The 17,925-nt window shown below is 45.6% G+C and overlaps 1 protein-coding gene across 1 annotated transcript; it reads right to left on the bottom strand.

The window, feature by feature from the left end:
• Positions 1-3,109: 3,109 nt before the first annotated feature.
• On the bottom strand, positions 3,110-17,864 carry LOC127547254 (zinc finger protein 345-like). Its single transcript, XM_051974046.1, has 5 exons — positions 17,786-17,864; positions 16,289-16,363; positions 11,952-12,078; positions 10,931-11,026; positions 3,110-5,491 (listed from the first exon to the last, which is right to left on the bottom strand). Exons 2-5 carry the CDS (start codon positions 16,319-16,321, stop codon positions 3,291-3,293), a joined length of 2,457 nt encoding a protein of 818 aa, XP_051830006.1. The 5' UTR covers positions 16,322-16,363; positions 17,786-17,864; the 3' UTR covers positions 3,110-3,290.
• Positions 17,865-17,925: the final 61 nt, after the last annotated feature.

Here is a 17,925-nt window from a genome sequence, read left to right as displayed (position 1 = left end):
CTCCCATATTCATATTTCTAAGATTTCTTTCTATTATGAATTCTCTGATAGAGGGTAGGCTGTCTTCATAGAGAAGGCCTTCCCATATTGATTATGTTCCCTTTTAGTGTCCTGACCCAGTCCTAATTGTCCTATTCAGTTACTCTGCCTCAGGTTATAACCATTCCCTCTTAATGTTAGATTAAAGATCTTATAGCTTAGACCTTAGGCTATAATCATTCCCTCTTAATGTTTGATGAGATAAGTCTTAATCCATTTTAGACATCATTATAATATCAGGAGCCTCTCCAGTACTTCCCTCCAGTATGTCATCCTAAGTGCCTGCCCCCATTATGCATCCTCATTCTAGGTTTCTCCCCCCATTAGGTCATCCCCATCCAGGTACCTCCCCCATTATGTCATTGGTCTCATTACCCTATAAAAGAATCTTGTATCTGATATTCACTGCTGGATTCTTTGAGCTGATAGTCTCATTCGGCCCTGGGACCAAACCATGGATCCATTTGGTCCCAGTAAACTTCTTCCTTTCAAGTAAATTATTAAATTATTCTCTAATCTCTATCTTGCTCAATTTCTCCGGCATTACAATTACATTCATAAGGCTTTTATTATGAATCATAATATTATGAATTCTTTGATGTTGGGTATATTCTTTTCTCAGGTGGAAAGCTGTCTCACATCCATAAATTTTCTGTGAATTCGCTTGATGTAAGGTATGTACTCCAACCAAAGACTGATTACCACCCTGATTACATTCATAAAGGGTCTCTCCAGAACGAAGCCTCTGATCTTGCATAAGTATTCTTTTTAGGCAGAAGGTCTTTCTACTTCATAAGGCTGCTTATGAATCTTCTGATTTTGAGGGAGCAGTCTTTTTAGGTGGAAGGCCTTCCCATGTATCCTTAAGGTTTCTCTTCAGTATGAATTCTCTAATGGAGGACAAGTTCTGTCTCCTAACAGAAGACATTCCCAAATTGGTTAGACTGATGAGGTTTCTTTCTAATATGAATTATCTAAAGTCGAGTAATCTCTCTTTGTTCACATGGAAGGCATTCCTTCATTCAATGTTTTCATAAGATTCTCTCCAGTATGAAGCCTGATTTCTCAGAACAAAGGTCTTTCCACCTTTATAAATTTTTGGAGGAAGACCTTCCTAAATTAATTGCATTTAAAAAGTTACCAGTATAAATTTTCTGATAGTTATCTTCTGGAGGGTAAGAACTCTGCTCATAGAGAATGTGTTGTCATATTCTGTACATTTATTCCCTCCAGTATGAAATCCTTAATGTTGAATGTGGTCTTCATAAGGGCAAACTTCCCAATATTGATTACTTTTTAAAAGGTTTCTTTTTAGAATGGACTCAACATTGGGAAAGCTGTGTTCATAAAGAATCTTGCTACAATGCATATATTCATAAGGTTTTCTCTAGTATGAACAGTCAGATGTTAGCAAAATTCTCCCTTAACAGAAGCCTTTCCAAAATCATTGAGATTTCTTGAGTCTGAATTTTTAAATGTCCAATAAGCTGCCCTCTCTTTGATGCGGGTTGTGATCCCTCTAAGAATTGATTTATTCCTTTCTTTCTGATTCCCAACCCCTCCTTAGCTGATGCATCATCAATCCAAGAAGCTAGGACTTTTGATTTACAAATCCTGGTCCCTTTGAATTCCAATAGAAGATCTGGGCCTGTCCCAGCCCCAACCCGGATCTAAGCCAAATTAGGTTCTCCCAACCTCCATTGGATTTGAGCCAACTTGGGCTGTCCCAAGCCCCATTCTAATAATCTGCTCAGGTTTCCCAACCCCTACCAAGCAAACTCAAGCTCCCACTGAAAGCCAAAAGGAGCCAACCTGGGACTCCACCCACAAGCCCCTTTAGCTGAATCTTTCATTATAAAAGAGCCAAACTGGAATTCTCTCTTTGCAGAGGTTCTAAACATGCCAGCCTTATGCCTGGCATGCCAGGGATCTCTGTCCACTGGAATCCCATTTCTGGTGTCTTCTTATCTCTACCTTCACCTATTTCCTTACCTAGACTTTAACCTTACTTCCAAATCCCATAATAAACCTCTTTTATCAATCTAGCTTTTTGGGCCTGCAAATTCCTTTATAGGGGACTCTTTATGCCACTTCTAGACCTTATTTAACTCCGTATCCTTGCGCCAAATACAAAGGAGTTGCAGGGGAGCTCTATTTGACTCCCTGTACCCCGAACCTGCCACTAGACCTCAATTAAATCCTAATTTCATTTAAGTACTCCATAAAGGGTCCAGACCTCATCATCTTGATGAGGGCCTTTCCCCACTCGTTTGTTTTCACTCTAGTATGAATTTTTTTATACTGACTAAGATACTCATTACATTCTCAAAGCCTCTCTCCATTATGAATTTTCCAGTGAGGAGGAAGCTGTAAACTATGGAGAAAAATCTTTCCATGTTTAATAAATTGGTAAGATTTTCTCTGAGGGTGAATCTTATGATAAAGACTGGGTTGTGAGTTGAAAGTCTCCAATGATTTGTTCAAGGCTAACTAGTACCTAAAACACAACAGGAACTCAATTGTCATTTCATGTCACACAATGGGGCATCTTTACAACACTTGGAAACATTTAAATAGAAGGTGGATTGTCACAGTGGATAGAGCACTGGGCCTGGAGTCAGTAAGATCTGAGTTTAAATCTAGCTTCAGAAACTTACTAGTGTGTGATCTTGGGCAAGACACAATATGTTTGCCTGTTTCTTGGATTGTAAAATGGCGATCACAATAGAATTCAAATGAGATAACTGCAAAGTGCATAGCAGAATTCCTGGCATACAATAGATGCTACATAATTTCTAGTTATTACATACACACAGTGTCTCCCCCCACAGACTGTCAAATTCTTGAGGGCAAAGATAGTTTCAGCTGTGTCTTTTTATCATAAGACTTACACAAGACCACAAGACTCTAAGAATACTTAGAGTACAGAGACCATTTATAAATAGCCGAGTTTTTTATCAACATTTTAAAATTAAGGCCTGCTTGTTTCACTATGAAATTAAAAAAAACAAAAACAAAAAAATTCTCTATTTCTGTGAGAAAAACAAAACCAAAAAATAACCCATTGGTATTTTGATGGATGTTACATTATGTAAATCAATTTTATAAGAATTATCTTTTTTATTACAAGAATTATCCCCTTTATTATGCTAATCTGATAAATCTACAAAAGTTGAATACCCTCCAGTTATTTAGTTGCTTTATTTCTTATTTCCATCATATCCAAGCCTAAGAATCCCAGATAGGTCAATTTACAAGGGATGCCTTTTATTGCTTTGATGACGAGTCAAATGTCCTTTCAGGCTGAAGGTCTTCCCACATGTATTACATTCATAAGGTTTTTCTCCTGTATGAATTATCTGGTGTTTTGTAAGAAGTCCTCTCAGGCGAAAAACCTTTCCACATGCATTACATTCATAAGGTTTCTCCCCAGTGTGAATTGTCTGGTGTACTGTAAGATGTCCTCTTTGGCTAAAGGCCTTCCCACATTCATTACATTTATGAGGTTTCTCTCCAGTATGAATCCTTTGATGTAAAGTAAGGAGTTCTCTTAGGCGAAAGGACTTTCCACAGTCTTTGCATTCATAAGGCTTTTCTCCAGTATGAATCCTTTGGTGTCGAGTAAACTGTTCCCTTAGACAGAAGGCTTTCCCACATTCATTACATTCATAAGGTTTTTCCCCAGTATGAATCCTCTGATGTCGAGTAAGATATTCTCTCTGGTGAAAGGCCTTCCCACATTCATTACATTCATAAGGCTTCTCTCCAGTATGGATCCTCTGATGTCGAGTAAGATCTGTGCTCAGTAGGAAAGCCTTTCCACACTCCTTACATTCATAAGGTTTCTCTCCTGTATGAATCCTCTGATGTCGAGTAAGATCTGAGCTCAGGTGGAAGGCCTTTCCACATTCATTACACTCATAAGGTCTCTCTCCAGTATGAATTCTTTGATGTCGAGAAAGGTGTGCTCTCAGATGGAAGGCCTTCCCACACTCCTTACAGTCATAAGGCTTCTCTCCAGTGTGAATCCTCTGATGTCCAATGAGGTCTGTATTTAAGTGGAAGGACTTCCCACACTCCTTGCACTCATAAGGCTTCTCTCCGGTATGAATCCTTTGATGTCGAGTAAGCTCTGTGCTCAGATAGAAGGCCTTCCCACACTCCTTGCATTCATAAGGCTTCTCTCCAGTATGAATACCCTGATGTCGAGTAAGCTGTTCTCTCAGGTGGAAGGCCTTTCCACATTCATGACATTCATAAGGTTTTTCTCCAGTGTGGATTGTCTGATGCTTAGTGAGAAGTCCTCTCAGGCGAAATACTTTCCCACAGTCATTACATTCATAAGGTTTCTCCCCAGTGTGAATCGTCTGATGCACAGTAAGATGCCCTCTCTGGCTAAAGGCCTTCCCACACTCATGACATTTATGAGGTTTCTCTCCAGTATGAACCATTTGATGCCGAGTAAGGTCTGTGCTGAGGTGGAAGGCTTTCCGACATTCATTACATTTGTGAGGTTTCTCTCCAGTATGGATCCTTTGATGTCGAGTGAGGTGTTCTCTCAGGCGGAAGGCCTTCCCACACTCCTTACAGTCATAAGGCTTTTCTCCAGTGTGGATCCTCTGATGTCCAGGAAGGTAACCTCTCTGGCTGAAGGTCTTCCCACATTCATTACATTCATAATGCTTTTCTCCATTATGAATTTTCTGGTGGCGAGGAAGTTGCGAACTCTGGAGGAAGGATTTCAAAAATTCATAAGATTTCTTTTCAGGGTGAATTTTTTGATGGGAAAGAAGGGATGGGTTGTGATCGAAAGGTTTCCCATGTTCAGTGCATTCAGAAGGTGTGTCTGCTTTGTCAATTTGTTGGATTTCATTTAATTCTAAGATTTTGGAGGAAGCCTTCCCAACCTGATGACATTTATGAATTTTTTCTCTATTAAGAATTTTCTGATGGGGATTGATGGTTGGGCTTAGGAAGATGGATTTCCCACATTCATTAGGTTCACTAGGTTTCTCTCCAGAATATAGTCTCTGATATACAGTAATATCTGATTTAGATGTAGAAACTATCTCCCTAGAGCAAATTTTATGACCTTTCTTTGGTTCTGAAGATAAAGTGAAGCTCTCTCTGCCTGTTCTGTTGTTGAGAGGATCCCTTCCTAGAGATATTCTATGCTGTACAAAAAGCTGTGGTCCCAAACTGATGCTTTGGACATATTTATCACCTGCACAACAAGTCGCTGTACTTGGAATTTCCCTCTCGGTGACATTTACTTGCTGAGAATTTTTATCTTCCATGCTCTGCTTCCTTTCTAATCTGGCATCACAGTCCCAGGCTTCTCTCAAGATAGAGCCACAGAAATCATTCTTTGTGAATCTGTCCTGGAACAATTGCTTTACAGAAATGCCCAGTTTTGGAGCTGACTTCTTGTTTTCAAGTCTAATCTCCCAATCTGAAAAAAAGAAAGAAAATGGAAATATCCCTGGTACCCACTTACTGTACACTTAATTCTTGTTCTGTGTCTCTTCCAGAAGCAATTACTGTTAAACTTTAAAAGGGAGAACAAATCAGCCTTTTTGGAATTCACTTCCAGTCTAACAAAGGTTTCCCATTGAGCTTTCCCACTACCTTGTGAAAGACAGTGATTACAGTTTATAGCAGAAAACTGAATCTCAGAAAAATGTTGGTGATTTCTTCAAGGATTATCAACGAAATAGTACCGAAACACAAGAACTCAATTGTCATTTCTATGTCCATGATCCACACAATGGAGCATATCTACAACATTTGGAAATATTTAAGTAGAAGGTAGAAGGTCATCTTCTTGCATTATGTGGAGGATTGACTAGACATCAGTTGCAATACAAATTTCAGATTCTGAATCTAAATCTTCCTTAAGCTTAGGATAATAGAACACTTTTCTTTTTCCATGTGTCTGTGTACCATAGAACTCAATATGTGACATTTAAAGGTACGAGGTTTCTGGGTAACTACATGTTTTATGAGATAAGTATTAAAATTTAATGTAGCTTAGGGGCAGCTAGATGGTTCAGTGGATAGAGCACCAGCCCTGAAGTCAGGAAGACCTGGGTGTCCCTGGACAAGTCACTTAAACCCAATTGCCTCAGCAAAAACAAAACGAATCAAAACAAATTTAATGTAGGTCTAAATGACAGAATGTAAGGATGAAGCCTGGAGTTGTCAGCAAGCATTTTAAAGCATTTATTATATGACAGACATTATGTTAAGCACTGAGGAAACAAAGAATGGTCAAAGGTAGTTCCTGCCCTTGAGAAGCTCAGAGTCTAACAGTGGGGGACATGATAAGCAAACATACAAATGAGATATAGGATAAGTATGAGATTGATAAAAGAGGGAAGGCACTAGAATTAAGAGGGGCTAGGACAGTGCTTCCTATAGAAGGTAAGATCTTAGGCAGAACTTAAAGGAAGTCAGGAGATGAAGATGAAAAGGGAGAAGACTGCTGGAGAAAATACCTGGAACCAAAAAAGGAAGGAGACCATTGTTAGTGGATTGGAGGCTGTGAGGGGAGAGCAGAAAAAAGTTTAGGAAGAAGGTCGTGACAGGCTTGGACAACCAAGTGGATTCTGTATCTGGCCCTGTCATCATGGCAACCTAATGAGTGAGAGACGCTACTTCCAAGAAGAAACTCTGAGCCTCTTCTTCTCGCAAATGGATTCTTTGGGGACTGGGCCATCTTTTGCTTAGGTTCTTATCTATCCTTTGGTCCCTGAAGGGGCATTGCTCCCTAGGGAAGACCTTCACCTGGAAAAACCAAGGTTTCCCACTGCATCCTGGGACCCTGCCAGTTGCCTTGACTTTTAATGATTCTGGAGGAGAGGCGGGTGCTTTTGTCCAAGTCTGGCTCACCTCAATCCAATTTATTTGCAAATCAAGACACTAGGGTCCTTTACAAGAACAAAGGATGATCAAAAGCCAGCTGAGGCATTTGGATCACTGTTTCTTTTATTCAGGCAGTTCAAAGGTGCCTCTACTAGATCTGGAGTTAGGAAGGCCTAAATTCAAATCCAACCTCAGATTGTTTCTAGCTAAGTGGTCCTGGAAAAGGCACTTCACCTTGGCCCGCTTCAGTGTCCTCATCTATAAAATAGGATTAATAATAGCAGCTACTTCTTGAAGGTATTAAGGATAAAATGAGTTATGTATAAAGCAATTTGCACACCTGACAGCGCTATTTCAATATGAGCTATTACTATATTTATTATCTGTGCTATGGAACTTTTAAAGAAGTATTTGTTCATGTCTTGTGATCATTCATGATAGAAAATGCTTCCTGGTCACGTATATTTGTAAAGTAAAGCTTCTGCGCCTGCTTGTTGTAATCTCTGTGTCATAAAGTCTGAAACTGTTATTATGCCTTCACTGAAACGATCCCTTTTGTGTTCTGGGGTCGGTTCTGTTTCTTGTTTGGATATAGATTTTTCCTCTAACCAAAGGAGAACTGATGTTTTTCTTGTTCTTGTTCATGCTGTGAGACCACAGACTCTATGGAGAATGGCTTCTAGACGTGGGTTAAATTTCTGGACAGTTTGGATACTGGACTCTTAATTAGATGTGAAGTGGAGCCTGAGTCCCAGTGAGAATGTCTTTTCTTACTCTGGTTATTTTTTTTCTTTTTTTGAAAAAGTTTCTGAATTTTGTGGAATTGAAATTGTCTATTTTATTCTTTAGGATTGCCTCTGCAGCTCGTGACAAATAGGGAGTTATTCATCCACTAGTTTGTTTACCCAACCTGGGTAAAGCTGGGAGTTTGATTGTCTCTGGAAGAAGATGGGCATAGAGAGAAGCTGATATACCCAAGATGAAGAGAAGAGAAAAAGAATAGCTGAAGAATATGAATCACTAGGCCTAAGGAAGGGCAACTTCAGGTACAAAAACAACAAAAAATCTTTCAAAACATGGAGAATGTAAATATTGTACCAAAGATATCGAAGAGATCAAAAAGATTGGAGCTGTATGTCAGAGGGAGAGAATGTCCAGTTTCAGGATTTTCAAGAAAAGTTTGAGAACACAAGCTGTAAAATGGATCATCAAGAGGATGAATGGTCAATGTCTAGAAAAGGTAGCCACAAGAATAGATCAAGTTACCTTGACTTTGGTTCCTCATTTCACATTCAGGGCTTATATAAAAATACTAATTGCAAACAATGACAAAGCAATCTTTACAGAAATAAAGGAAGGTCCAAATGATTGGCAAGAAAGTCATTAAAAATGATGATATTAAGCTGATTACAGATAAGTCCAGAGACTTATATGAATTGATAAGTGAAGTGAGCAGAATCATTGCTCATTAAAGAGAACATCATACACAGCAACAGCAAGACTGTACAATAACCAACCATGATAGACTTATCTCTTTTCAGCTCTTCAGTTAGCCAAAGTAATTCCAAATAAATTTTCCACGGAAAATGCCATCTGCATCTAGAGAGAGAACTATGGAGACTAAATGTAGCACTAAATTTTCAGCACTTTTTTTTTCCCCATGGTTTTTCTTTTTTGTTCTGATTTTTCTTTCCCAATATGACTCATATAGAAATATGTTAAAAAATTAATGTAATAATAATTTTTTACAAAATGGTGATGTTACCTAAATTCACCTATAGATTTAATGTTATATACTAATCCAATGGCCAAAGGAATTTCTCATGTAAAATAAAAATTCTTGATGATATGTATAGAGTTTTGAGTAACTAATGAAAAAGGTAAAGATGTAGGGAGCCTAGCATTGCCATGTCTCAAGTTATTTTATATCAACCAATCAGCATTTGCAAGCTACAGAAAAAATAACTCATATAAAGTTTTGATATCTCTTTATGCACAGTTGACCAAAAGCTGTTCCTCACACAGATGAATGGTCAACAGCCATCTACAAACTGGGTTCCACCACGGCTAAAAGAAGAACAGATGCATTCCCCATTTGGTAAATAGTCAAAGGATATGAACAAATAATTTTCAGATGATGAAATTAAAACCATTTCTAGTCATATTAAAAATGCTATAATTGTTGATTAGGGAGATGCAAACTAAGACAACTTTGAGGTACCACTACACACCTCTCAGATTGGCTAAGATGACAGGAAAATACAAGAACGAATATTGGAGGGGATGTGGAAAAATTGGGACACTAATGCCTGGCTGGTGTTGTGAACTGATCCAGCCATTTTGGAGAGCAATTTGGAACTATGCCCAAGGGCTATCAAACTGTGCACACCCTTTGATCCAGCAGTGTTTCTGCTGGGCTTATATCCCAAAGAGATCTTACAGGAGGAAAAGGGACCTACATGTGCAAAGATCTTTGAGGCAGCCCTCTTTGTAGTGGCAAGAAACTGGAAACTGAGTGGATTCCAGTCAGTCAGGGAATGGCTGAATAAGTGATGGTATATGAATGTTATAAAATATTGTTCCATAAGAAACAATCAGCAGGATGATTTCATAAAGACCTGGAGAGACTCACATGAACTGCTGCTAAGTGAAGTTGAGTAAAACCAGGAGAACACATTGTACATAGCAACAAGTTTATACAATGACAAATTCTGATGGACGTGGCTCTTTTCAACAATGAGTGATTCAAGGTAATTCCGACATATAGTCATCCAGAGAGAAAACCATGGAGACAGAAAGTGCATGAAAACATAATATTTTCATCTTTTGTTGTTTGTTTAGCTGGTATTTTCTTTCTCATTTTTTCCCCTTTTGGTCTGATTTTTCTTGCATACCATCAAAAAGGTGGACATAGGTTTAGAAGAATCACATGTGTTTAACCTATACTGGATTGCTTGCTGTCTAGGAGATGGAGGGAGGGAGACAAATTTGGAACACAAGGTTTTGCAAGGGTGAATGTTGAAAATTATCTTCGCATGTATTTTGGAAAATAAAAAAAGCTGTTATTAAACACACACATACACACACACAAAACCCACTGTAGTATAAATAAAAATGTAGTCTGATTAAAAAAAAATTGTGAACTGGGGAAAAATTGCCTTAAAAACTCTGGAAAAAAATCTAACATTCAAAATCTAGAGGGAATTCATTTTAGACTGAGTCATTCCCCATAAAGTAAGTGGCTAACAGTTAAAAACAAACCCTTAAGAGAAAAATATTGTTCCAAATCTCTACCACCAGAAGTACACTGAAACAAAACCAGGGCTTATGACCTCCCTTTCATCAAGCTGGCAAAGAAAGTAAAAGGTGACCAGAAAGAGCTAATACCAGAGGGAACAACATCCTGCTGGTGGGGCAAGGACAGGTAGGAGAGGAAGCAAAAAAGGCAAAATGCTGCTGGGCAAAAAGGATGGCAGGATTCTCTGTCTTTGGCTTGAGGAGATCAACCAACAAGATGCCTCAGACCGAGGCAGGGGCGAGGTGAGGGGATCATGCTGTGATGAGTGTGAAAAAGAACGTGAAGAGGGGGGCGGCCGGGCACCTCTGCCCACCTGTCTGTCCCAAGTCATCCAGGAGGTGGTGCGACTGCTCTGGGTTTCTTGAGGTGGAAACAGGGTCTTCTCGAAGGACGCTCTTTACTAGCAAGTGACTGACTTCAAAATAAAACATCAATGGAAAAACCTGTAAAGGAATTCTTTTGGAAGCCCCTTTTCTTGGGGTTTTTAAGAGTTTTTTTTTTTTTTTTTAAAGAAGAAAAAGATAAGCCATAATCCTAAGAAAATACACAGAAAAGAGAGGTAAAGGAAGAGACTTTGCTTCTGACTTCCTGGGGGCCCCTGGCCCTAACAGCCATACCTATTTCATGACTCCCATTTCCAGACAACCAGGGCTTTCTCCCCCAGGCCTGGCCTCAGACTGGACTGACCAGCAGAGATGACTCCCCCCTGAGGGTCAGTCCCTCACTCACCTGGACAGCTGCTCCCTGAGACTCTCCCCTCTGGCCTCCACGGGGCCTCCCCTCGCTCCAGCTGGTGGATCACCTCTGGCTTGGACCCGGCCAGTCCTGCTCAAGGGAATGGGAGATCCAGGGTAAAGAAAGGGGGACAGAAAGATGGGAGAAGGGAAGGTCCTCCCCAGGAGGAGGCTGCCCGCTGACTGGGGCTGCTGTGGTCAGGGCTGGACTGAGGACCTTGCCAACTCATCTCTGTGCCTTCTGGCCCCTTCCCCTCCTCATTGCCCCAGGCTGTGACTCCAGCCCTGTGACATTACCCTACCCTCCCTCCCTCCCTCCCTCATCCCTTTGGTTCCTGCCCCCTTGTCTCATCATCAGTCACCCCTCGATAGACCACAACTCTGGGCTTGGGGACAAGTGGAGGCCTGCCGCCCACCTCCCTCTCTTCCCCTGTCTCCCCTCTCCCTGGGCCTCTCCAAGGCCATTTTCCTAAGGTTCAGGTCCTGGACCACAGCTCTGCCTCCCCTGCCCTAGGCGCCGGGCACCTCTCCACATTCTCCCTGGGGTCTGGCCCACGTCTCCCCCTACGTGGCTCCCAGCTGTCTCTCTTTTCCAGACTATCATCGTCCAACTCTTCAGTCCGCCCTCATCCAACATGGCGCCCACGCAGTTCCTTGGAATCCCCTCCCCTTCCGACCCTGCTCTCACTGACAATGAACTTATGTGGGCTCTTCTTCTCCAGCAGACCCCCACTCATGCCGTCTGCCCCCTGGCAAAATGCTCAGCTCAAGAACCTGGGGATCACCTCATGGTGCTGGTGGCCTTGCCCAGGCACCCAGAAACCACTGGTACTGACTTAACTGTGCTCGTGCCATGTCCCCTCCCCTCCCCGCCCCCCATTAGAAGCTAAGCTCTGGAGGCCAAGACTGTTCCTAGCACTGGGCCTGACCCACAAGACAAGGCCTCCCCGGGCTCTGAAGGCCAAGGGGTTGTCACCAAGTTAGGGCGCAGAGGCCCCTCTGGGGAAGGCCCTCACCCAGGAAGAGCAGGTTCTGGTAGGTGTCCAGCATCACGTCCCGGTACAGCTCCTTCTGAGAAGGGGCCAAGCAAGCCCACTGCTCCCGCGTGAAGACCACCGCCACATCCTGGAAGGTCACCGACTCCTGAAACACCAAGGGTCCATCCCCACGCGGAGCAGAAAGTAAGGGACCCAGAGACTGGGGTTCCGCCTCACAGAAATGTCCCCAAGTATCAGGGCTTTGGTTGGAAACGGCTTCTGAATCGCGGACTTGAAGAATTATGGAAACAGCTTGGGGAAGAAGGAAGCAGGCTGGAGTGGAGGCCAGAAATCAACTCCCGTGACTTTGGATCCATCCCCAAGTCTGTTGGGAATATGCATCCCATCTAGAAAACCGGGGTGGGGGGAAAGGGGGGCGCTGTGGGGACGCCATCAAACAAGCTGTGGCCCGGGATTGTGAGGGAAGTGACGAGAGGGATGCTCCTAGAAAAAGCTGGAAAGACTTCCACAAAGTAGAGACAAGCGGGAGAAGGCCGTCTAAAGCATCCGCAACACTGCGAACGACTCGCCTCTGCGATCCAGATCGTGACAGCTGCAAAGGGCTCGTGCCCTTCTCCGGCTCCACAGAGAAATGATGAACGAGCGCAGACTGAAGAAACTTTGTCTTGCCCACACAGCTAAGATGGGAATGTGTTTTGGGTGACTTCATATATATACACTGGATGTCACAGTGTTTGACTTCTTAAGGGGGTGAAGGGAAGAAAATTTGAAACTCAAAAATTTTTTAAATGTTAAAAAAAGCCTAGTGCCTGACACATAGTAGGTACTCAATACCTTTTTTTGGCTGAGGTAACTGGTGTTAAATGACTTGCCCAGGGTCACAGAGCCAGGAAGTGTCAAATATCTGAGGTCACGTTGGAACTCAGGTCCTCCTGACTTCAGGGCTGGTGCTCTATCACTGTGCCACCCAGCTGCCCCAATAAAGACTAATTTTAAAGAGGGGAAAAGAAAATGGTTCAACTAGATAATCCTTAGGGTCCCTTCTGACTCCTGGCAGCCTGTGATCCTCGTTTTGTTCACCATTTTGCTAATCTTACCCTGCCTTACAGGGGCATTTACATACAAATATTTAATGTCTCCAAATGTAGATGGGAAAATGGAGTTTGGAAAAAGCTCCCTGGCAGCTTCCTGGCCAAACAAGCTAAGGCTCGGATCCAGTTCTTTGCCCTCCTAGGTTCTTGCCTCTTGGGCCTTGCAGACTCCCCGGTCCTTCATTCTGATCTTCCTTCCGGAGAGTTTCCCCACATCCCATCGTATACTGTCATGTTCCCAGGAGGGATCCCCTACGGGTGAGGTCCCTGACCCTCCTGTCGGCACATGACCCCATCACCCAGGAAAACACCAGGGGGCCAGGACCCGAAATGCCCCCGGACAAAGAACCCATAGGACTGGTCTGTCTCCTGGCTGTTATGGAGAGGCAGGGAGGGCATCCCGCACAAAGCCTGCACCCCATGGGGAGATGGAAGAGCACAGGACACAGGGGAGGGCAGATGGACGACGTCATCAGAGAAATGTGTGCTGGAAAGAGAAGGGAGCCAGCCCAGATGGGCTCCTGATTTCAACCCAACTCAAGGCTGGCTTCTGGCACCTCAGGTGCACCTTGTGGGGCAAACTCATGGGAGGGCCTGGACAGAAAGGCCCAGAAGCAGCCAGCATGGACGGGCTACAATATCAGCGAAAGGAGTACTCCTCCCATCCCCCATGTCCCACACATAAGGGAGCCATAACAGAACCAGGAAGACCTGCACACCCACTGCCTTTGACCACCACCCAGGAGGCATGAGCCCAAGCCTATCTCTTCCACTGGGCACTTGCCAGCTGCTCCTCCCTCTGCTGGGCCTGGGACCTCACTGATCCCCTCCCCCAGGCTTCTCGTCCACATTCTTCCAGAGGACCCCAGCTCCAGCACATCTGACCAAGGAAGGGGAAGAGGCTCCTCCATTCTTATTCCATGCCATGGGGATTGCTCAGGCTCTCCATCCTCCACCCTCATTCTGCCCACCATCTGTCCAATACCATTTCTAAAATGTTATACGTAACATGTGCTTTTTATAAACTTGCCAAAATAAATTCAGTTTCATGTCAATTTTCTGATTCTTCTTTGAATTTAGGGATGTTTGTATTTATCCATGACTAAGCTCATTAATAAGTAAATTTACCTTTTAAAAAAGGATTGTTTTTACATTAGGGAAAATGAATTTTTATTTAAAATATATAGAAAAAATAGAAATATATATGTTTCATCAAAAGCACATTTGCCTTCCCAATCCCTTCCGCCTCCCCCTCCCCCTTGTTCTAGGACCAGCAGTGGCAGCCCATCTCTCAGAGCTGATGTACCTGCTCGTGAGTTGTCCCTCAGTCCCACGTCCCAGACTATACCATTTTCTCCCCTTTAGCTGCAGGAGCCATTTCTGGAGTCAAGCTGAGGCTCACAGGTAATATGCCCCTGTAACATATCAGGGTCATCAAAGCCCCTGCAGGAGCCCACCAGCCCCAGTACAAGAAATTCTGCTTTCCTGTCCCTCCCCTGGCATGCCGAGTCAGGAGGAACGGCATTTCCCTGGAGGCTGCAAGGCTCGGAAAAAGTGCGGGAGACACTGCTTGCTGGAGCCTTGAGCCAGGACATCTCCACCACGACTTAGGCCCATCCTCCTGAACGGGGGGCTCAGTCCGGATGTGAGTCTCTCCCAGGCTGCTCAGGCGCCTCTCAGATCCTCAGACCTACCTCTGGACTCCCCCCTGCTTCCTGCCTGGAGAACAGGACCTCGTGATAAGAAGCCTCTTTCCAACTTAGGGTAACTGGCCCTAAGCCATAAACAGGTAAAGCACCCCACGTTACTCAGTCTTAGGGCTCCCCAATTCTCTCCAGTGGGACCCCTGCAAACGAGCACTGTAACAGACTATGAAGCCGAGTGTGCCCTCGCTACCTTAAGTGTTTCTCCGGCTGCCTTTAGAAGTATTAGAAAAAAACCAGCTCCCAATTCTCTTCTTCCCTTCAGCCCTTCCCCCACCCATGGAAAAGGGGAAGGAAATAACTCCTAAGCAAGTTGATGTGGATTATGCTCCTGTTTCCTTTAGCTCATAAACCTAACTCGGACAGCTTTTGGATGGAGATGAGAATTTATGTAGGAAGCTGTATGTTGGCACACACCCTCCCCCTCCTTGCTTCCTTATGGTTTGCACTCCAGACCACTCAATCTGAGCTGGGGAAATAACCCCCAATGAGCAGGATGACCCCTAAGCTCCCAACACTGGCAGGAATAATGCGTTCCAGGATGTACTCGGCCCAATTGCAGATCAAGTGATTTGCCTCATCCAACTGAATTAAGTTCAAGTTTTTGAAGACACCTGTAACTTGTAATTCCCTTATCCCGCTAGAAAAATAAATTCTGCAAATCATTCCTTTGCCTCTGACTCCTGAGGAGTCTGCTTTGTTGATGACTGCTTGTCAATCACATGTGAAATCACATAAAACCTATTTCCATATTAGGCTGTGTTGCCAAAACCATCTGCTTCGACCTGCGTTTCTCTGGGGCGGTGGAGGGCACTTTTGTCGGGAGTCCTTTGGAGCTGTCGTGGATCTCTGTATTGACCAGTCTTTCCGAGCTGACCATCATGACTGCGCTGCTGTTACTGGCTCTGCTCAGACATTAGGAGACCATCCGACTCCTCATTTCTCAGGATTCCATCACAATCATGCGCCACATTGTCCAGCCATTGCCCAACTCTTGGCCACCACAAGAAGAGCTGCTGTAAATACCCTTGTACAAATCGGTTCTCTCTCTGATCTCTCTGGGACACAGACCTAGGGTTCAGGCCTTCCGGGAATAGCTCCAAATTGTTTGCCAGATTGGTTGGACTGGGTCACAACTCCACCAACAATGCATTAGTGTCCCAATTTTCTACTAATCCCTCCAACATTTGTCATCGATAGGTATGGGGTCAGCTAATCAAAATCATTTAAGAGCATTTTTTATTTAACTATTATTTTGTACTCTTCTAAAAAAATGCTTGTTCACATCCTTTGGCCACTTGTCTTTTAGGCAATGGATTTTATTTTTACATATTTGGCTCAATTCCTTATATATTTGAGAAATGAGACCTTTATCTGAGAAATTTTCTCTAAAAAGAACAAAAATCCTCCCAGTTTCTTGCTTTCACTTAATTTTGGATGCATTGTTTTTGTTTGTGCACATATTCTTCATAGGCAAATCTCAGGTTGGTTTTAATTCTTGCCTTTTTCAATCACGAAAGGTACCCAAGTCTTCCCCATAAGAAAGCGGAACCTCCCTTACCTGTCGGGCCCTGGCTGCCGGCCCGGGGGCCATTCTTCTTCTTCCAAAGGCCTCTCCTCTTAGGGAAACACAGAGCTGGGAAGGAATCAGAGGGAAGGAATAACAGGAAAAGAAACCCTAATCTTACCGCTCTCGCGGAAAATACCTCCGGAAGCTCATTAAGCCCAAACCCAACGGCCGGAGCAGGCCCCACAGCAGGAAGGCGGGTTAGGGATCTAGTCCGACCACCTCGAGGGCTGACAGGCACAGGGACAAGGGAACAATGAGAGACGGGAAGGACTGGGCGGCTGCTCAGGAGCTAGAATGAGGGGGAGAACCCTGGGAAAGGGAGAAGCAGCAGGAGCAGGAGCTCTGGGCAGGCAGGCGCGCGGCTTCCCTTCTCGGAGGTCCTAGGGGGCCGCCAGCATGCTAGTGACGGCAGGGAAAGAAACCTCTGGTGTCCGCCCTGAGCGGCCCACGGGGGCTACTCATGCCCGGAGAGGCCAGTCAGGCTCCCTGCGGTGTTCCGGAAAACCCCCCCCTCAAGTACGGACAGATTCAACCCGGGAAGAAGTGACCCCCCTCCCCCAAGGGCTGGAAGGAACCTGGCCCAAGTGAAAACCGCCCCAGAGAAGGGGGAAGAAAAGCAGCAGCAGGAAGCCGAGACCGGGGGAAGCAGGAGGGCAGGGGGTGAGCCCCCCAGAAGGACGGACATAAGAGAGGGTCAGGACGGAAGGCAGGGAGTGACGGGTCACCACCAGGTGGTCACCTCTGGAGACATTCCAGGAGGCGCGCCCCCAACGCGCTTGGCGCGGGGTGGGGTGGGGGCGCGGGGTGGGGTGGGGGCGCGGGGTGGGGTGGGGGCGCAGGGTGGGGGCGCGGGGTGGGGTGGGGGCGCGGGGTGGGAGGGCAGGGTGGGGTGGGGGCGCGGGGTGGGAGGGCAGGGTGGGGTGGGGGCGCGGGGTGGGGTGGGGGCGCGGGGTGGGGGCGCGGGGTGGGGTGGGGGCGCGGGGTGGGGTGGGGGCGCGGGGTGGGGGCGCGGGGTGGGGAGCGCGGGGTGGGATGGGAGGGTGGGGTGGGGGCGCGGGGTGGGGGTGGGAGGGTGGGGTGGGGGGCGGGGTGGGGGTGGGGGCGGGGTGGGATGGGAGGGTGGGGTGGGGGGCGCGGGGTGGGGTGGGGGCGCGGGGTGGGATGGGAGGGTGGGGGGGGGTGGGGGCGCGGGGTGGGATGGGGGCGCACGCCCGGGCAGGCCAAAGTCCGAGCCGGAGCGCACACGCACTCCGGGGTGGGGAGCCGGGGCATGGGGGCAGGGGCGTCGATCAGAGGGAAGGGACCATCTCAAGGGGACGGACCCGATGCCAACCCTAGAGTCGTCTGGACGTCCCCGAAGCTACTGGGGAGAGGACCCGGAGCATTATCCGGCACTGCAAACAAGCCCCCTACCCCAATTCTCCCCAGTCCCCACCGCGGGACGCTCCCCTGGGGGCATCTGAGGGCGCAACCTCCGCGGCTAATTACCCTCTCAAGGGGCGGACGAAGCCTGCCTGAGATCGGGGTCACAGGGTCCGGAGGCGCCTCCTACAGGGGCCCGGAAGCGGGGCGGAAAAAAAACCGAAGGAAACGGAAATCACATGAAAACATCCGGGGAGAAGTTGCGG

The sequence above is a fragment of the Antechinus flavipes genome, chromosome 2 (assembly GCF_016432865.1).
Source record: "Antechinus flavipes isolate AdamAnt ecotype Samford, QLD, Australia chromosome 2, AdamAnt_v2, whole genome shotgun sequence".
In the NCBI taxonomy this organism is placed as follows: Eukaryota; Metazoa; Chordata; class Mammalia; order Dasyuromorphia; family Dasyuridae; genus Antechinus; species Antechinus flavipes.
This window is presented reverse-complemented; position numbering and strand designations above follow the sequence as displayed.

What these genes read in the sequence shown, in the direction of transcription:
- LOC127547254 (XM_051974046.1), bottom strand. Translation starts at nt 16,321, where the DNA reads ATGGCCCCCGGGCCGGCAGCCAGGGCCCGACAG. An exon ending in CGGCAGCCAGGGCCCGACAG is followed by an intron (nt 12,079 to 16,288) that starts GTAAGGGAGGTT and finishes TTGGTGTTTCAG; the next exon opens with GAGTCGGTGACCTTCCAGGA. An exon ending in CTCAGGGAGCAGCTGTCCAG is followed by an intron (nt 5,492 to 10,930) that starts GTGAGTGAGGGA and finishes TCTTTTTTTCAG; the next exon opens with ATTGGGAGATTAGACTTGAA.